General features: G+C 41.6%; 1 protein-coding gene across 4 annotated transcripts in view; it reads right to left on the minus strand.

Annotated features, from left to right (window-relative positions):
* The window catches only part of SYT7 (synaptotagmin 7), a 271,828-nt gene that overhangs the window by 82,270 nt on the left and 167,768 nt on the right, over positions 1–21,790 (minus strand). For all 4 annotated transcript variants that reach the window (XM_063117019.1, XM_063117018.1, XM_063117016.1 and 1 more), the window contains exon 3: positions 2,393–2,472. In XM_063117019.1, the coding sequence (XP_062973089.1) occupies positions 2,393–2,472 (80 nt within the window). The remainder of the gene's footprint in view (positions 1–2,392; positions 2,473–21,790) is intronic.

Here is a 21,790-nt window from a genome sequence, read left to right on the forward strand (position 1 = left end):
TCAGAGCAAATATCTATTAACGTTCTTTAAAAACATAAATAGCTCAAAAGCAGTTTATGCAGCCAGCCATAAATTTTGCCTGGAGCAAAGCAAACCGAGGGCCACAATCTGAAAACATGGGAATGTCATCTTGACACTCGGGAACCTGAGTACATAGAATAAGTCTGGAGGGGTTCATCATTGTCTGCGTTCCTCATCTCCACTCTGGAAGGGGCCAAGAGGCTTTTCGTACCTTTGGCACCCTGGCTAGGCCTGAGACTAAGGCCATAGCTTGACGGGGCAATATCCCAGGGATCGCCCCAGGATCATCCCTGCCTGTTCACATGACACACAGGGGATCCCGGGAGCAGGGAGGGATGATCCCTCCCTTTCCCCAGGATATTGCCCTACACCTCTAGCCTGCTTTTTTCACAGTCTCGGGATGATCTCCAGACCACAGAATGTGTGGGCGGGCGTCGTGGCTTGTCCCAGCTCCTCGTGAGTAACCAGGAGGACTTGGGACCCGGCCACATCAGGGCTGGGGTGGGGGGAAGGCGAAGTTGTTTTTTTTAAAACAACAACTCACCATTTGCGCTCGAGTGCCCGTGCGCTCCTCCTCCTTTAACTAACTAACAAACAAAAAGGCGGCTGCGATGTCGCATGCCGCGTGTAAACCAGGGTGACAATCTTGCGATCATAAAATCGCGAGATCGACTCCTTCCAACCCCCTCGTCTAGCTGAGGCCTCAGTCCCAGAGGAAGAAAAGATCAATAGTTTGCTCTTCCAAGCAGGGGATTTATCCCTTGTGCAGAAACAGAAGCAATGTTGGCCTCTTCTTCTGAATGATATATATGAAGTGTGGATGGCTCTGCATGTTAGCCAATACTGCAGTTTGGGATTGATTTCTTCGGCAGCCTGCACCTGTTGATGTTACATGTACATGGAAAGAGAGAGAGAGAGAGAGTGAGTTTGAAGTTCCAGGATTGTGCCCGGGGAAATAGAGTGGCCACGTACACATCATCAAAAGAAGAAGAAGAAGAGATGCATCACGAAAAAAGAGGACAAAAGACACAGATTTGCATAAAATGTGCATATGCTAATTGAGAGCTATAGATGCACATTTGGAAATAATTAATGTAGTTTAAAAAGAAATACAATACATCTCACCATAATGGGGAAGACTGTGTGACCAGGGGCCCAAGTGCTCACTGACGATGGGCAACTCCAAGGCTCCTGCTTTCCCTTCTGGTGGTTCTTTATCTTTAGGCAGGGTTAAAGAGGGGAAGGCACCATGAACTGGCAAAAAAAAAAGAGGAGGCAAACTCCAATGCTCTAAACAGAGAAGAAAAAATTATTGTGATCAACACGTTTCAGAGATGTCTCCTTGTTCAGGAGCTGTATTCAATTTCTTGACTCCAAATCCTGCAAATTTCAGTGAAAAAGCCTGCTTTTAGGTGCTTGTACACACTGTTTTCTTAATAGCATTTAAGTCTAAAAAAAAGCATGTACAAGCACCTAAAAGAAGGATTTTTTGCAGTTTTTGGAATCAAGGAATTGAATAGCTACATACAGCTCCTGAACAAGGACACCTCTGAATCGTGTTGAGCACAATAATTTTTTCTTCTCTGTTTTGAGCACCAGAGTTTGCCTCTTTTTTTTTTTTTTTTGCTGGTTCTTTATGTTTAAACTGGACTTGGACCAGACCTCCCTTCAAATAGAGGAGGCCTTCAAATAGAGGACTGTCCTCTGACAGCCCTCCAAATTGAGGACTATCTTCTGTAAAGGCATGGCCACCTTAGGCAGACATGTTAATGGAGCGGATAAAGTACTCTGTGTTGATGGGGTGGGCGAGTGAAGGATGGTTGATATGTAACAAGGATTGTATTTTTTTTGAGGGACAGGTTTTGGAGTATTGAGTCTTCATGGGATGTACAGATGTGTCTATATATGTCAGATATGGGATACTTTCGGGAGACGGTAAAGGAAATATAACAAAGACAGTATTATTTAGGCAGGGCAAAGTGTAATGGGAGGAAGCAGTTCTGGTGTGCTGAACAATGGAATAAGAAGTATTTGATGGTGGACCCTAGAAGTGGGAGCATTTTGGGGGAAGTGTCTGGCTAGAAAAAAATCATGGTGTGTGTGGAATAGCAGAGTGTTTGTACAAATACAGGAATGATTACACAGATTGTAGCAGTATCAGGAGTTCATGAGCCTACAATGGTGTGGGTACACATACGTTTAGATCTAGAGAAATATAAGGATAGAGGAGACGTTCTTAGGATCACTGAAGTGAGAGAGAATGTGGATGCCCAGCTTTTCAGGCCCACACCCCCAAGGAGTATCTTCTTGTGTTGTTTGCGATCCATGTAGCTCCAACCCATTCTCTCCAATAATCCCTCATGGGACTTACTTAATGGCTTTCTTTTCACTGCGGCCTCGGCTAGAATCTGGAGTTCCCACCGTCTCCAAGGAGTTTTTATAACGTTTGCCCTGAAATTAAATGAAAAAGAAAAAGTGAGCGAGGAGAAAAGGTTTTGCCTCTAAAAGGGAAATAGCAAGAGGCCCAGATAGGTCCTTTCCCCTCTTGCAGTAGTGCTGGTTGTGTTTAGTATTCAGAGGCACATAACATCAACTTTGTCCAGTATGCCATTTGCAAGTTGAACATTTGTATAAGCAGACTATAAAGGTAATTTGGGGGGGGGGGGTGACCTCTAGAGAAGTGTTTGATAACCCCACCCGCCAACTCTGCTGCTGCCACCTCCCCCAATACACACATGTTAATTACAGTAGGGCAATATCTTTGCTGCTGTTAAGGCTAAAATCAGACCACTTCATAAAGACGATTTCACTTAGCCCTATAATTCCACATGCATTTCTTCTTTGTGAATAAATTCTGTTAAGCATTTACCAAGTCAAAGCAAGAGTGGCAAAATGAAAAACCAGTACTCAGCATGCATATCTAATGAGAACAGGAGACACAATAATGTCCACCAGAAATACAAAATGAAGTGGGCCTTACACATGGTCAACAGATTTCAAAACATAAGAGCATGGAAGGCTCCTATGTGCAATCACCAAGTGACACTTTCACTTATTGCACAATGCTGCCACAATGTCACATTATCTAGAGCCAGAGTTTATGAAGAATGGACTTAACAGCACAGAGAAAAAAGATGTGTTTGTTCTGGGTTCTTGTAGAGTGACTTACCATTCTATCATTTGATTTTGAAATATTCATGTTTACTGAAGTTACATGTCATGAAATTGACCCTGGAAGCCAAGCCCCTCATTTTTAGTTACTTTTGGAATAGTTGAGTGACATGTAAAAGTGCAAAAAGCATGTTTTGAGGTCTATGCAAGACATTTTTGAGACTTTTCAATTAAACTATTTAGCTCTAATCAAATTATACAAAGGTAACTTTTTTCTTTTCTACTCTCCCCCATTCTCCACATGATTTTCTCTTTTCCTTTCTCCCCTTTTTATTACAGTGAAGCAGAAATATACTGAATTAAGAAATGGAATGGGTATAGTGATTGGGTTCAGATAATATCATAATCCACACTCAAGGGTTGAGTATGAGTTGAGTGTGGGTTGTTGTTGAAACATTGGTTATTGTGTTGTCTGAACCTAGCCATGCTAACAATCCACAGTTTGTTAACCAAGAACAACCTGTGAAGAGAACTCATGGTTTGTTGTTGGGTTGTGAACTGTGGCTTGTTCATGGTTGGCAAACCATGGTTTGTTAGCCACCATGAATTGTTAACATGGCTGGGTTCAGACAATATGGTAACCAACATTTCAATAATAACCTGCACGGTTCAATGACAACTCACACTCAAGGGTGAGTGTGCATTATTGTATCGTCTGAACCCAGCCAGTGTGAGCCAGGAGGTTGAGTTGTGTAATTACCTCCAGATCTTTGTGCTGATTTTGTTTTTCTCTTGTAGTGTCCCCAATGTTGGTTCATTTCAAAAATAATGAAGTTTGAAAAGTTAAAAGAGAGATATGCACAAAGAATTATCCATATATATGTGTTGTTCTTATGCTTTTAATATTTATGATCTACTGTGTTATTTTATTTGTGTATTTTAGTATTTTTGTGCAATAAAATTTGATTGAAGTGACAAATGACATAATGAAGTGACATAATGACAAAAAACCTTCCATAAATATTCATCAAACTACTTTTTTGATATTGTCATCTAGGAAAGAGTAGTTTGTGTGGTACACCAGATATGACGGTTCTAACTCCATTCCATTTCATTGGACTTTGCCACAAACAAAATGAAGGTTCCTGCATTGTGCATTGAAGTATTGGAACCATAATGACAATAGATGGGCCTCTGAGGATTTGTAATGTAAAGCCACATTGAGAGATCAAAGTTAGAAGGAGGCAGGCTTTCAGAGGAGAGGACTAATCATGGCTCACAATGAAGTGAATGGAACTGTTGAATGCCATTGACTTCTGAAAAACAGACCCCTGCAATTTAATTATCTGCCCCTTAGAAAGAATATATGTTCTCTGTAGCTTCTATTATTGCAACTTCCTCCAAACCCTGTAGGGTATTTCTAACTACACATTTTTCTTCAGCATAGGGTTCCTGTAAAGCGATATTTATTAGCTAAGAGACATAATTAAAGTTAAAGGTTCCAAGCTGATCAAAGAGGACTTTTGAAAAGTACTTCACAAAACATACACACACTTTCGTTTTGTGAACAAGATTTTAGAATTTGGTTCTCTGGCATTGAAGGACAAAATTAGTTATAAAGTTCTTTATTTCCCATTGCTACTGATGTGAATGCAAAATATGTGTACTGATAGGCTCAGATTCACAAAGGGAGCTCATGGCCAAATGAAAACTTTCTCTCAAATCCTAGTTTTATCTAGCATTGCCTGCCATACAGTTTCTTATTTACTGATTTGCCATTCAAATCAGGCTTATCCAACCTGGTGCTCTCCAGACATGTTGGGCTGCAACTCCCATAATTCCCAGCCACATTGGCCACGTTGGCTTGGAATGATGGGACTTGCAGTCCAATACATCTGGAGGACACAAGACTGGGTAAGACTGATTTATAGTACTTGGTCATACAACATAGGTAATGATGGATATCCTATATTCTTAAGTAGCCAATAGGCTATCCATGAAGACATCCAGGACTTTTGAATAAATATATGCTATGGCAGGATAGTACCATTAGAAGAATTGATTAAAGTGAGTGGGAGGCAAACAAACTAAAGAGCATGTTAGTTCTAAAATTTTCTTTTTATAGTTCCTATTTTGCTATTAGTCCAGGTGACTTGTCTTTTGTGATTTAAAAAATATTTTTTTCAATGAAATTAGTAATACTGTTAAAAATGTTACAGTTGCCAGTTGCAAACCAGAGATTCCCCCTGTATGTTCAAATCAGCTGCTGAATTGAAAGAGGAGGCAGCAGTGGTGGCTTCTTCCACCTGTCCTGTCCTGTCCCATTCCTTTTGGCTGCCTGGCTGCCCCTACCCCACCCCACCTCACCTCACCTCACCTCTGCATAGGGGCAGAGGGCTGAGGATGCACAGAAGGACTCTGGTGATGGGCAGGTGAAGTCACAGCTGCTTTGTTTCTGATTCAAAGGCAATTGGAAAGTGATAGTGCAGGGGTGGGAAACATGTGGCCCTCCAGATGTTTTGGAGACCATGGGATCGGGAGTTGTAGAGCAAAACATCTGAAGGGTCACAAGTTGCTCAGTGCTGGTATAGTGGAAATGTCTGTGTTACAAACTGGCAACCCAAAAACTTTATGCATATTTTCCCCCTTTGTCTTTTCACCTTTTAAACCAGCGCTCCCTAACTACTCCCATTATCATCAGGCAATGTCCACAGTGGGAGTTGTAATCCAGCACATCTGGATGACGCAGGGTTGTGGGAGCCTATTCTAAACAAAGAAATAGGTCTCTGACAGTTGCCCACTCAGAATTCCTTCTGCCAGTAGCATTCCTCTCTTGAAACTAGGTAAGGGCTCCTTTGCTATCTGGTGCTCCATGCTCTTCACAACAAACGAAAGCCAGTCTCAGACGCCTACCTTCCCTTCCCATTATCACATCCACAGCAGGGGAGGAACAGGCCATTTTAGGATTAATTGAACTCTAATTAATTAAGTTCACAGTAACAAAAAAAATGTCATAAGATAATGAAGTGTGCATATTGTTCTTAATTGGGTCTCGATTACAAGGCCACTTGGTTGTGATTTCTGATGGCAGGTTCAGTGTGCTTCATGATTCTAGGGCAGACAAGAGACAATTAATGCTAATTAGTGAACAATTAGCAAATGGAGGCACAGGTGCAGAAGGAAGGCAGTTTTGTGCTACTCTTGGTGCAAGTCTGGTGCAAACTGAACACCTTAGTTTAACCTAAAGGACTCGTGCATGTGACTAGCACATCCTTCTTCCTTGGACTGCAGATTAGATATGAAAGGGTAATTACTGCTACCACAAAGGACAAGAGTATGACCCCAGAGATCTGTGTGCACAGCAAAATAGGATTAGGAAACATCTCAAGGGACTGCAGGATGGAGTAGGATAGACTTCTTTTGGAGAAGAAAGTGGCTTGAGGCTGGTGAGGATGTGTGGACTGTAAAATTTCACATTAAACTTACTACGTAGCACATCTTTGTTTTTTGTTTATTAAATTAGAAGTGCAGCAGGGCATGCATGCTCTCTTGACAGATTTCAGATTTTCGGAGACCATCAGAGTCGAAGCAATGGTTTAGAATAAGAAACTCTCTTTCATTCTTTGCAGAATTGTTTTTGAAAATTCTTGTCCAGAAGCAGCTTAGCCTTGAAATCCTACATATCTTCAGCAATAGTTCATAGACTTGAGTATGGAAAGTGATTAATACGAAGCATTCCACAGACATTTTCAGTAGCCCTCAACAACAAACCTGTATGCAGTGGTGCAGCAAGGCAGTTTTGCACCCTGGAACTAATGGCCTTATGCCCCCACCCCCAATTTAGACAGCCATGTCTATTACTTCAATTGTGAAGGACACAACTAACATTTCTCTCCTCTCCCCAACCATCATTCCATGCTTTACAACTGTTTCAACATACCTGATAAGTTAGAGCAAAAACAATACAAACCCGGTTTGCTAATCCTGATTCAAACAAAAGCAATATTCTGAGCACGTGCAGTTTCACTCACTTAAAACTAAAGCACCATCATGACTTCAGGAATAAAATTGAGTTTGTTTCTGCTGCCCTGATGCTAAACACATTTACTTGGAAATAAATGCTATTTATTTATTATTTGGGGTAGAAAAGGATAATACATTTTAAAGTAAAAATAATTAAATGAGCACCTGTAACCATGTATGTGCTCAGCTGGCTAACCCTTGATTATAAAATGTTTTTAAAAATAAGAAAGAAAAGGATGTTGTGGTGACCAACATTAGCACCAGTGACTCTTGACATGCCCATCAACTCAGGACTGTCTGCTCCTTCCCCATCACTTCCCATTCTCTGGGTGGTAATTTGTCCCTCTCCACTGGGCTGCAGAGTCTGGACTTCAGCACCACTGCCTGTATGGCAGTCCAGTATCATTAGAGCCATATTGCAGATGGGAGACTGAGGAGGAGTACAACAACTTGGTTAAAACAACCAAGTGAGTTTGTCATTGTGATGAGATTTGAATCAGTGCTTCCTAGCTTGTAATTCATGTTCTTAACCAGCACAGTTGGGAAAGTATGTATAATATGATATATGAAAAGCTGCATGAGTACATCTTCTGTTGCAGGGACACTGATCAGGGAGATGCTGCATGTATCACCCGCTTGATCCATGGCACAAAACCTGCTTTCCCCTTCGTAAAATACAAAACATATACTCAGGAAAAGAGAGATGGATTTGTGGGGAAAGCAACATAGGAAATGGCACTAAATCCAATCAAGAGTGTTCTGTATGTGTTTTGAGCACCCAGTGAGCTGCTGAGTTGAATACAAAGGGCATCATGTCAGTGCAAAGAAATAAAGCAGCTGAGCCAGTCTTACCCATTTTTAGGAAGCTTAGAAATGAATAAAGGACACCCGTTCATCAAATGGGGTTAGATACACAGAACACAAGAACAGAGTTATTGAGTACATCTTTTGCCTATTCATGTGGGTGACACTTGCATTTTTTTGGAATTTTGTTTTTGTTTTATTTTGTTAAAACATATAAAAAACTGATGAAAAAATGTGGGTGGCAGGTTCTTCAGCAATAATTGATACCATGTAAAAAGGTCCTCAAGTATTAAAACATTGTGCTAGGCTAGTCAAAAGGTAACAGGATGTATTATTAACCAACAGCATTAGATAAGAAACTCAACTTAAAACCACACAAATTCTGTGAAATCTTTCTGGATTTTTTGTTACCTTATCCTAGCACACCTTTTATCTTCCATAATAGACAACTTTCTAATGTTAAGAAAAACTGGACTCTAAATGCTGTGTGATTTAATAGGGAATACCATGATGGGAGGTACCTAACACTGGGTATCTTGACTACACAGGAAGGATGCATGTCTAATATTTTTGAAAGGTCCTAAGAAGCTCAGAAGGACTCAGAGGATCAAGGAATTCTGAGGCAAGGCTGATAATCTAAGAAGAGTTTGCTTACTGTTTAGACAGGCGAGGGTTAGAGAGTCCTGATGCCATCTAACTTAAATGAAGTTTAATCACATTTGTTTCAGCCAGAAGTTGAGGGTGCTAGAAGGGATGTCACAGAACTTTTACTAATTGGACCATTGAGATGACCAGGAAAGTCAGATTTCTGAAATCTGCCATGTAGCACACAGTATATTTGATCCCTTCAGATAACCAGAGTTCCAAATGGAACACAGTCACTATATGGTTGTTAGAATCCATACACAGTGCGGCAGAATTCAATAGAGTGTTCAAGAGTCAGAGGTGGGCACTTGAAGCTTCAAGGAAGTTAGAAATCTTGAAAATAAACCTGAAGACTTTAGCACTATATGGACCATCTTCACACAAACAGTAAATATGCATGGGGGAGGGGGAAATGGGATCAAAGCAGTAAGTTGCACACCCCCTGACCCCTGTACACACATTCACTAGACTGCCTGTTTGGTCCTTATGCATATACAAACTGTATACATAGAAGCTTTCTGGCAGGACTGTGCATTTTCCATGTCCTACAAAGGTCTACTGTACATGATTCAATCATCTGAGTAATGCTTTCATGTCATATTCCTAAATACGATCTTGAGTGTGCAACCCTTCTCAGACCTTGCAACAACCTGAGGCTGCTGTGGTCTTTCGGGCTTTATAGAATGATGCCTTGTGATGCACTCCATGCATGCAAACAGAAAAACAAACATACAGCAGCCATTATGTCCAGCAGTATTTCAGGTCACCTTGGCCTGGGTTGCAGGATTTGTTTTTGTTTTTAAATTGCTTAACAATATGTATGAAATATGAATTTCCACTGGGAAAGAAAGCTTAGGGTATAACTTTACTGAAGGCATGAAACATCCTTAGATTTGAGAAGACAATACCCTGTGGTGGAAATGCTACTGGAATAATTTAAGTCCCTCAACCACCTGCTAAGGTCAAAATGACTGGGTACTTCAATGACATAACAGATGAGCGCTTCTAAGCTTCACTGTTCAAAACAGTCACATTCTAGAAGCTGTGATCATTGCCCACAACAGCTACTGACAGAGCATGTAAACACTGTCCTTTGAATCAATTGACTCCAGATATCAAACGTTTTGCCCAAACAGCCAGCTTCATCTATATGTGCATTGACCCAACTGTTACCTTATGAGAGATTAATAATAATTTAATTTAATTGGAATATTTGTATCCTGCTTTCCTTCCATCATGTAATTCAAGGCAGCTACATAGAGTTCCAGGCATTGACCAGACCCAGACTGGTTTAGCTCCAGGAAAGTGGATGCAATTATGTGCTCTTAGACTAGGCCCTGCAATTTAAGGAGATGGTATTAAATGCAGACATATCAGGAAGCCTCTTGCTCTGTAGCATTTTCAGACTAGAGCACCGCATACATTTCTGGAACATGGAACTTAAACAGATGCTGTTCAAAGGAAACTATAAATGGGTTTTACAATGGGCTGGCTCCACATAATTTTGTAAAAAAATGTTGTTCATGCTCTTTTTGAACATGAGCAATGAATGTCCTTTCCTTCCTTTGAAGAAAACCCAGGAGCTCTAATGTAAGGAAGTGGCAGAAAAGGTCGATAGATTCGTCAGAAGGTGGAAGGTCAGGAGATGAAAAATCTATTTTGGTGACATTAGCTTGAAAGTATTAATCGGAGCTCAGAGTAAAAAAGCTCTTGTGGAGTAAACAACAACAACAAAAATGGGACCAAAGAACTCTATAGGTAGCAGCATTAAGAAAGGCAAAAGTTATTACCAGGGGTGGAGAGAAGAGAATGATCAGTCAAAAAGGCAGAAGAAGAATCAGGAGAGGATGGACTTACAGAAAATAATGTGGAAGGTTGCAGTAAGATCAAGAAGAGTAAGGGCAAAGGTGAAACACTTAGATTTGGCCAAGAGGTGGACATTGGGAAACTTTTGAGGAGAGTTTTTAGTGGAATGCCATAGATGAATGCCACATCCTGTGGTAGTGAGTTCCATAATTTAACTATACGCTGTGTGAAGAAGTACTTCCTCTTATTTGTCCTGGATCTCCCACCAATCAGCTTCATGGGATGACCCTGGGTTCTACTATTATGAGAAAAATGTCTCCCTATCCACATTCTCCAGACCATGCATAATTCTGTACACCTCTATCATGTCTCCCCTTAACCTCCTTTTTTCCAAGCTAAACAATCCCAATTAATGTAACTTTCCCTCATAGGGGAGATGCTCCAGCTCCTTAATCATTTAGTTGCCCTTTTCTGCACTTTTTCCAGTTCTATAATATCCTTTTTTAGGTGTGGTGACTAGAACTGTGCACAGTATTCTAAGTGTGGTCGCAGCATAGGTTTGTATAAGGGCAGTATGATACTGGCCGTTTTATTTTCAATTCCTTTCCTTATCATGCATAACATGGAGTTTGCCTTCTTTACAGCGGCCGCACACTGGGTGGACATTTTCATCGAGCTGTCTACCACAATCCCAAGAAGATGCTTGGCTTACAAGTTTCAGAAATAAACTATATTTATGCCCTGCAATAACAACTGCATGTCTTGTGCAATCTTATCAGCTCCACAGGAGGCCTGGAGGATTCCAGAGGAGGGCAATTGCAGGTAAAGAATTCTTTTGATTCTCAGGTTGACTCAGTCTCCTTTAGACATGCTGATTCAAAATACCAACACATGCTAACTATGCTCAACAATGAAGATATCTTGCAGGTTCTCCCAATTGGGTCAGTAACCCAGCTCTACACTGCCGTCAGGCAAGCATGACTCAGGAAGCAAAAACAAAACAAAACAAACAAAGCAAAAAGCCATGGCAGGTATTATGGGCTACACACAGCAATTTTCTGGGCAGAAAAGGCCTACCTTAGTCACTGATAATCAGTTGGGGATTTCTCCAGCAGATAAGTGTTTGAAATGAATGGGACTTCTAAGAGTGTCTCCAGAACGTGCATATGACATGGGGATCCACACAGAATGAAAAATCAGCTCCTTCAGGGAGGCAAGGATCTTCCAGCAGAAGGGAGGGTAGAATTAACCCTGAAAATCAGCCCCCCATCACCACATACAGCAATTAGGCCTGGGGAAAAAGCTCCCATTTCTGTAAAAGCAATTGCACTTTTTTTCTAAGTGTAATTGATGTATGAGGGGAGAGAGCGAGCAGGGGAGGCTTCCAGGCAGATCCAAGGGCACCATGACGTTACCTTCTCCAGTCTTGTTGTTCCAATACTTACAATTTTCTCTTAGTCACAATGTTTCCCAAACTACCCCCTTTCTAGGGTGACCATATGGAAAGGAGGACAGGGTTCCTGTGTCTTTAACAGTTGTATAGAAAAAGGAATTTCAGCAGAAGTCATTTGTATGCGTGCAGCACCTGGTGAATTTCCCTCTTCATCACAAAGGTTAAAGCTGCAGGAGCCCTGACCTCTTTTGTATCAGGTCCCTCCTGCAGCTTTAACTGTTGTGATGAAGAGGGAATTTCACCAGGTGCTGCATGCATACAAACGACACTGGCCAAAATGCCCCTTTCTATGCATCTGTTAAGGATACAACAGCCCTGGACGCCTTTCCATATGGTCTCTACATTGCTAATTGGGTCCCTGGAAATTTAGCTTTCCTCACTGTGATGCTACACTAGGGGAGACCCTTGTATTTAATGAGGACTTGTGAGGGATATCAGCAATGCCTTAGAAGAATGAATTGCTACATTTCCTTAGAAGCATTTAGTGAGGAGCTTTGGTAAAACAAAAACAAAAAAAACCTGCCTGAAAATCCAAGTATGCTGCATCTGCCAGTTCTCCATGCTTGTTAACTCACAGGGCAGAATATGGAGTAATTTTGTGATTATGGGTTGAGTTAACGCAGAAGGGGTGAAGCAGCTTCAATGAGTATTTTAAACATTCTGGTCTTTAAAAGTACCTGCTAGTGGGACTGAGGGCTCTTTTCACATGACGTCAGTTGCTGTTTCTTATTTCCAGTTTCTAAATGGCAGTACGTGCCATTTAGCTCCTTCCCTGTGCAAAATGCCTTTCCTAAATGTCCCTGCTTCATGTCAGCAAATGTCCTTGTTAAATGAGTGTGCCAGTAGTCACAAGACATGCACCGTATCCAAATGTGGTTTGTACCCCAGGTATTTCTCAGTCTCGCTTGAAAAATAAGCTGCAGTGACTAGTCAGCTGAACAGACAGACATCACTGAGAGCACTGGGCTCCTCTAATACCAGGCTTTCTAGACAGACTGGGGTGCTGAAGACAAGAGTATGAGCAAGATGGAACCTGACTGAGGACAGGTTGCACATGTTCCACCTACATCTTGGCAGAAGGTGAGAGGGTTTCACCTTCTTGCTTTTGCTTCTAAATTTAGCTTGATGGAGGGAACATAATCATCCATTAAAATTCTGTGCTGCCAGCACTCCATCGTGCCTGCATACCAATGGGCTGCTGCCCTGTCTGCAACCTGGCTTCTGCTTCAGCTGCTACTCCTGGCCTCACTGGGAGGCTCTAAAAAGGTGGCACGAGTGTGTCAGCTGCTGGCTCCTAACACTCTCATTTTGGAAGAGATCCTTTGGTGCTTTTGGAACAGACGTGGCCCTGATAGGATAAGGCAGGAATAGGTGGCAGAGTGGGGGGGGGGCATTCACCAGACATCTACCTTGGAATTATCTTCCTCCTTCCTAAGATGACTGAAGGTTTCAGCCAAAGTTGGTATGCTTCCCTGGGCCAAAACCGTTTTTACCAGCCTGCTGAATTTTCATTTGGAAATTCTCATAGGGAAACTTCAATAGTTACTGCTCAACATGTTCACAAACGCGATACTTTTCTGATATTGACTGAGATTGCTTTAAAAAATAATAATCAACCTAATAAATGAAGATAGGTATGAATCCTATTGAGAGATCAAACAAATTCATTCCCAAGTAAATGTGCATAGGAATGCTGTTTTAGACAAGCCAGTGTTGTCAGCTTCAGCACCTCCTGCCATTTGTAATACAGGGATACACCACCTTAAAAGGTTGTTGTTACAGCATGGCAGAGAGAATGTATCACAAGTGTTTTGAGTGAGTGGTGTAGGAGGGAGAGATTTTTTGAGCTGAATCCTTGAATTCTCATATATGTATGAGCATTGTCATACATCTGGCCATAACACTGCCTGTCACAATGCAATTACTCCTTTTTATATCCCTTGTCCAGATCTGCTCTCTTTCTCCTCCCCCCCATCTTACATACACACTCAAAACCTCCTCAGATGATGCTTCTGTAGGTCAAATCTGATCAGGTGGAGCTCCGTAGGTCAGCTGACCACCTTGCTGAGTTACATGCTGCTCTTGCAGTTCATCTACAAGTCCCTTGTGGTATAGTAGAGTGTCATGCTAGGACTGCGGGGAAGGCCCACCCTGGTTCAAATCCTCCCATAGCTTTGAAACTCGCTGGGTGACCTTGGGCTGGTCACTCTCTGGCCTTAGCTAGACCTAAGATTTATCCCGGGATCATCCCGGGGTCATCTCTGCCTGCTCCCGGGATATCCTGTGTGTCATTTACATGAACAGGGATGACCCAGGGATGATCCCGGGATAAACATTAGGTCTAGTTAAGGCCTCTCTCAGCCTAACCTGCCCTATAGAATTCTCATGGGGATAAAATGATGGTGGTGGTGGTGAAATGACCATGTACACTGCCTTGAACTCCATCCCAAAAAGGAAGGAATGAATGAATATGTGACTTCAACACACAGCAAACTAGGTTCAGCACCTTGGATGGCTCCTTTAGAGTTCTGGCTGAAGCCCAGAATGGATTTGCAGCCACACTGAAATCAGAGCCACCAGCCTCCACTGGTAAACTGAAATGGAAACCGAAGCCAGGAAAGCAGGGGTAGGCAGTAGCAGAAGCACTCCCTTAGCAAAGAATGAAGACACCAAGACTCAATTCTGGGGAAGATGGCTGCCTTTTAGCTCCTGTACCTGTCAAGCGAGTCATTCAGGCAGCCAGCATCTATTTTTTCCCCAGCCACTTATCACTATCTACTCCATCTGGCGGAAGCAAAGGAGCGGGTTGTCTTCCCTGTCAGCGTGAGGGCTTTTTTTTGTTGTTGGTGCCATTCACTGGAATGAAACTGAACTAGACAAGGCTCTAGCCCGGTTATCTCTGATCAGTAAGATCTTCAATTCATCTCGCTCACTCTGTGGCAGCCACTTTTATTAATTTGGCTCCCAGATGAGAGTCTTTACTTATTAATGCAGTGATATCGCTGCTTAACTCATGAATGTATTCTGCACACACACAAGCAAGCTCCTCTCTTGCCTTAAGTCATTGGCAAACCAAGCAGACTGAATCCAGGAAGCTGGGCCTCGGTTCTTCTGAAGGAATGAGATAGCTGCTGTCTGCAGCCCGAGAGACAGGGAAGCAGCTATGCCTAGCTGTGTGGGGCAACACTCCAAACAGGCCAGCTGCAATGCTGTTACTGTTTGCAATAAGATGGGGAGAGGGTTGTTTCAAAATAAATACACCAGGCTTCTTTCTTTAAAAACACATTATTATTATTATTATTATTATTATTATTATTATTATTATTGATGCTGGCTCAATGTCTCTTGCTCCTCTGCTCAGATAGAGGAGGCCTTTTGAAAAGAGAGAGAGTTTTATTTTCATCAGTGTCTTTTCTGTGTTGATAAAGAGGGGAAATATAGCCATCTTTGGAGCACTTGACCTAGTTTTGAATCCCTAGACGAGCCGAGTAAGGTTTCTTTTCAAGAGAAAACAAGCCACAGCATGATGTTGAACGCCAGGCATGTGCAGCACATGGCAGAATGGGGTGTTTGGAGAAGCTCAAGAGCCCTTTTTTGTCTAGTTATTTAAAAAACTGGATTTTATTTTTAGCTCTATAGTAGTCCTGCTAGACCTTATCCGGTGTTAGTAGCATGACATCTGGTCCCCATGTAGTAGGTGGGGTTTAAGAATCATTTAAGAATCATTTACTTTTTTAAAAGATAGGGCAGATGTTTGCTGTAGTGCTGGAGAGGGTAAGTGCATAGACTTCCTAGAACCCAGTAAAGGAATGTTTTAAAAAGCAAAGGGTTTGATGATATGGTATGGCATAGTTACAGGAAGAGATTTTGAAAAGCAGCTGCCCTCCCTCCCCCTCCCTCCATGAATTGCATGGTATTGAAGCATGTTATTATATTATAATTACTTCCTTCAAATGTGTGCCTATATGTGTGGTAGGGGGAGTGTCATTCATGCAAAACCCATGGAGTTCTACTCATTAAAGTCACAACCCTATGCATATTTAGACAGGAAAAAAATCCTACAACTCCAAGCATTCCTTAGTCAGCAATGATGTGCCCCAAATGAATGTCTGAAACCATCCTGAGAAGGCTGTTGAGAAATGTGGATGTGAGTAGCATATCAGGAGGGCAGCCAATTTTTCCTAGAGGGAAAATGGCAACCATATTTATATAAGCATTTCATTTAAATATATGCATTTTTTTTATTTAAAAAAAGCCTCCCATTATCTAGTATTCTTCATGAGCTTAAACTGTAAAAAGCTGGCTGGAGAGTAAAAATTCTCAAAACAAATTGAGAGCATTTTTTAAAACACACACACACACAAAGAATGTTGATCGTAACAAAAATCCCCCAAATTAATATTAGTATAATAACTGTACTAGGCCAACAAAAATATCACAAAATGTAGAAGCGTGCACATTTTTGGTGATCTTTTGGTTGGGCTAATAAAGGTATGACATCAATATGGATTTTGGAATCATTTTTTAAATCACATCAACAAGCAACAGCTAAACTGATTTGCAACTGTCCATCAGGCAATATTTGGTGAGAAAAAAGAGACTAGCAGTATGGGATAATGTGGGGAGGGTTTTGGTTCTCTGTTGGGAGAAAGAACGTGGCACTATATGTTGTTTCTTTCTTGTTCAAATTGACATTTGGGGCAGGGGGCTATGAGACACTAGGGAGGCAGAGCAAGTTGGTTTTCCTGAAGGCCTGGCTTTAAGAGGAAAAGGCACATTAGAGCAGCAGTACTAAGACATCCCCAGTAACAAGGCAGGAGAGAGACCAGATCACCACCATGCTACTTGCACTCCCCCCCAAAAATTTCCAACTTCGATTCAACTGTTCAAGAAGAGTTTCTGAACCATTATATTTTCCTTTTTTAATGTTTTTTTCTTAAAACAGCTAATTTGTATAAAACTGTGACCCTTAAAGGTCAGTATTGCGCTCCTCTGAGGTCTGCACCCTAGGCGGCTGCCTAGTTGGCCTAATGGTAGCACTGGCTCTGGGCATATTGCAAAATTGTGGATTTGAGAGGAATGGAAGACCCACACACAATGGCTGTTGAGGGCCGCAGACATGTTCCTTGAGAGGGAATATCGTTGGTCTGAGAGGGGGGCAATGGACATTAGAAAAAATGCACTTTAAATACGTGAAAAATATGGCTGAAAAGAGTATGCAATATAAAGAGGCTGAAAAGCAATATTCAAAGTAAAATGAAAGTTCTGTTTTTATAGCGTATGTATGGTGTGGCAGAATATAAAAACAGCAACCAAAGATAGGAGTAAAATACACTATCAATGTTAATCACACCCCCACCCCCACCCTGGGCCCGTTTTTGTCTTCTTGGCAGATCTTCACTTGTATGCAGATTATTTTGAAAACTTCTCTTCATGCTGCACAAATATTTCCATTAAAACATTCAATTATCACGTCTCCTAACAAGCTAAATAATAAAAGCTGAACCAACCATGACGAAACCTCTCTCAGCAAGAGCCTCTCACTGGCTGCAACATCTTCATTCACAGGCAGGACTTCCCATCAGCAAACACTCATTACTCTGCCACAAAGAAAGGATCATCTGCTCCATTGCAAATCCTAGATCCCGGCAAAGGGCCTCCTCTGTTCCCTCTTAGCACGACCCCTACACTTTCTTTTGTGCCTCTACATGTAAAAGCCAAACAATGGCTTTTACATGATCCCCACTGTCCACCCTGAGCTTCTATTATTAATCTGTACCATAAATATCTCTCTCTTCTCCTCTTGCAGTGCCTTTCATAGAGATAGCTTATTTCCCCTATAAAGAAACAGAGGTAACAGGATGCTATAGCCAGGGCCAGCCCTAGATCAAATAGCAGGGCCTTTTGCACCAGATCCTTTCATTCAACTTTTGATTACCTTTTTTACTGCATTTGTAGCCTATTTCATGATCTTGATGCACAATTTGCATGCTTGATAAAAATATATATGATACATTTGCTCAGATCTGTAAATCTGGATGTACATATGCCACGTGAACTGTTTGTACTATTTGCTTCAGCTGTTGAGTGGGTAACTGAGTAGGTATCCATGCCAGGCATACCACCCCCAAGATCAGCACCAAATGCAGTAATCTGGGTTGCTTGCCTCTAAATCTAGCCCTGGCTACAATTGATACTTACCAAATATCAGGAATGCCAACAGGCACACAACTGCGTAACGATTTTAACAATACAGTCAGACAGTGTTGGTATACAGAATCAAAATAATGACTTCTATTTTATATAGTTATATCAAATAGAACATTTCAAACATACAAAATTATAAAGATGACCAACCATAATGCAAATAGTTGCTTCTTGTAATACCTTGACAACAGAATATAACAAAAGACTAACTATTATTGATATACTGTATTATTAATTATAACAGGATTCCGGTTATCTTTTCCCATTTCGTCATTTCATTTCAGACTTCCTCAGACGAATACTCTTCCAAGTCGCCGTGTGCGGTCAAGAGCCGTGGGGGGTGTTGGCAGAAGATAGTACTCCCTAAGTAACTTCCAGCTAACAGATAGGGAAATTCTTTCTTATGCCCCAGCTGAAAATTCATTAGCTTCCAAGAGGCGAAGAAGCGGTCAATGTACATTGGCACCTAGCATCCATGATAACACTTCCAGATGCCTCTCCACAAGTCAGGTGCAGAGAATTGCAGGTGGTGCCTTCCAGATATTTCAGGCTGCAACTCCTAGCATTCTTGACCACTGGCCATGCTGGCTGGGGCTGATGGGAGTTGAAGTCCAAAACAACTGGAGGGCAACAGATCGGAGAAGGCTGGTTTAAACATTTTCCATATTATAGTTAAACTAGTGCAAATCCCCTGTCACCAAAGGGGGTGATAATCTGAGAATAATCTTTTTAAAAAGATCATTTACCATCTTTTTCCAACATATGCTGTAAGATTTCTCTCTCTCTCTCTCTCTCTCTCTCTCTCTCTCTCTCTCTCTCTCTCTCTTCTCCCTCTGGTGTCTTTTCAGCTCTTTCTCATCAGCTTCTCTGCCTCCTCCTCTAACTATCACCAACTGACCGTGCCTTTCCCAACACTCTGAGCCTGTCTTTTCATTGGCCCAGCAGTACTCTAGACCTCACAGGAGCAAGCATTACTACACACGCAGACACACACTGTGTCACATGTTACATTACATGCACAGTGTGGGGGATATGCATTAACCTCCCTTTTGCCTCAACCCTCCCCTTCTCCCTTCCTGAGCTGCCCAAAGCTCGAGCTTTGAACTTTTTCAGAGTTTCTGCACGTCTACACTGCACGTCTACACTGCTCAAGCTTCGGTTTAAATAAAAAATGAGCAAAATTGGTATGGTAGATCTCTAGTAATAAGACCTACACTACCATATTCTTATAGAAGATGGATTCAAGGCACGAGACTGAAATGTGGTGACTCTTACAGCCCAATTCTAAACGTGCTTAAATGGGAGTAAGTCTTACTGAGTTAAATGAGACATACAGCCAAGTCCTATGCCTGTTCACATGAAAGCAAGTCCAACTCGATCGATGATGCTTATTCTCAAGTGCAGCCCTAGATGTAGGATTCAGCTCTGAAAGGCACTAGAAGATCTTGGCACCAATTATAGAGGTGTCATAGGAGATGCAGCTTCTGTTGAAATTCTTCCCATTTGCACGTTTTTTTTAAAGACACAGGAACCCTTGCCTGTATTGAATCTGGGACGATCCTTGCTAATAGTTATTCACCTTTTCTCTTCCCTCTTAGTGAAATAACATGTAGATCTTGTCAACATTTTCTCTAACAAGCAGAAAATACCTCATGTTTCACAGCAGTGTAAAAGTGGCTATTCTTGCTATGATTAGATAATTGTTGCAATTCCTGGCTTTGTCTGCAGAGGATTTATTATTATTATTATTATTTTACCCTGACTAACTTTGCTTCAGCCAAATTTTGTGGCACGGTTACACAGATGTACAGTATTATTAGCAAGAAAGACATTCTGCAAAGGGTATTACTTTTACTGTTTAACATTTAAATAGTGACAACTGTGCTGACTGAACAAACTAATGATGAGTTTTTGATTTCTTACTCCTTGCTCTATTCCTTTTTTTTAATTTTTTTTTTTTACAGAAATGGCTACATTCCAAACAATGAGCTTAATCCCCCCCTTTCTATCATTAGTAAAATAATGGCTGATTCTAAGGAAGAGGTATTTGTTAAATGACATTTAGCTGTACGCTTGTAAGGAGTAAAATACATTTCCTCATACCAGGACAGATTATTTGTTCATGGGGCCTAGTATTGTCTGCTCCTCCTGGAGGGGCTTCAGGGAGAGCGCTCTCAAATCACTTGCTACCCAACCCTTTTAACCTGAGACACCAAGAACAGAACCTGCAAAGCAGATGCTTTACCACTGAGCCACATACCCTGCCCATTCAAATAAAAGATCTCAAAAGAGGTCCTATCTTAATGTGATGGCAGTCAACTGTGTGCTTAAACCTGCATCTGTCCCAAGCATGAACAAAGTGGGGTGATGGTGGTGGTGGTCCCATTTAAAGAGCAAAGGGAGAATAGGGAATCATAGAATCATAGAATAGCAGAGTTGGAAGGGGCCTACAAGGCCATCGAGTCCAACCCCCTGCTCAATGCAGGAATCCACCCTAAAGCATCCCTGACAGAGAGGCACCAATGTCCCTTGTCCAACTGCTTTTTCTCAGCTGGGCTCCCTTCTGGGATGGGCAGCAGGTGGGAAAAAGAGATCAGGAAATAGACTGTAAGTAGCTTAGCTGTAAGTGTTGGCAGTGGTGCAGCAAGTGCTGGACCTTAGGGCTGAGATCCAGGGTGCTGCAGCCCTGGGAACTCCAAAGTGACCACCCAGACAGTGGCAAATGTGGTGGTGGTTGGCAGAAGCAAACTGGTCAGTGTCTGAGCTGGAAAATTCCATATTAATCTTGTAGTCATGATGGCATGATGATTTAAGTGAGTTTAAAATGTGAAACAGCACATGCTCAGTGTATTATTTCTTTTGTCAGGGTGGGCAAACATTTGTTGTTGTTTTGTTCTAATATAAAAGGCTTGTACAGCTTTTCTACATGAGGCATTTATTGTGTGCTAGTCATTTTCTTCTCATAGTTGTTTAAAGGTTCTTTAGATGATGTCATGACCATCCAGTTTTGCTTCTGTTTTTAAAGAGCACTTTTGGTAAGTCTTTTTAGAGCAGGGAAAATGTGGTATTACTTGGGAAAGCAAAAGGAAACACTTTTTTTACTTGTGCATTTGTGCTGTTCTGCTATAATGTGGTGCTACCTAGGGCTCATCTACACCAAGCAGGATATTCCGCTATGAAAGCGGTATGAAAGCAGTATATAAAAGGCAGGAGCCACACTATTGCTTTATAACAGTATTGAAGTGCACTGCAGGATCTACACTACTGCTTTATAGTGGTACTGAAGTGCACTGACAACTGTTGGGGCTCATGGGCTGCAACAGTTGTCAGTGCACTTCAATACCACTATAAAGCAGTAGTGTGGCTCCTGCCTTTTATATACCGCTTTCATAGTGCAATATCCTGCTTCATGTAGATGAGCCCCTATAGGCTATGCAGTGGAAAATCAGGAAAGGAAAAGCTCTTTGTGTAGTGCTCGGATCTTAATTCAGCAACGAAACTGAAAGGAGATATAGGGAATTAATATCCTGGGTTGGGCACTTTTTACTCACAAGCCATTTTTGCTTTTCAGCCTTGATAACCACCCATCCCACTTTCTGTGTGAATGGACACTTCTGGATTTAAACACACATATCTGTTACCACCACATTTGGTTTAGCTCTGAGTCTCCAGTTAATGGAATGCCTGCATGTGGGAGACCTGCATTTCCTCTAAGAAGAA

The sequence above is a fragment of the Elgaria multicarinata genome, chromosome 2, assembly GCF_023053635.1.
Source record: "Elgaria multicarinata webbii isolate HBS135686 ecotype San Diego chromosome 2, rElgMul1.1.pri, whole genome shotgun sequence".
NCBI classification, from domain to species: Eukaryota; Metazoa; Chordata; class Lepidosauria; order Squamata; family Anguidae; genus Elgaria; species Elgaria multicarinata.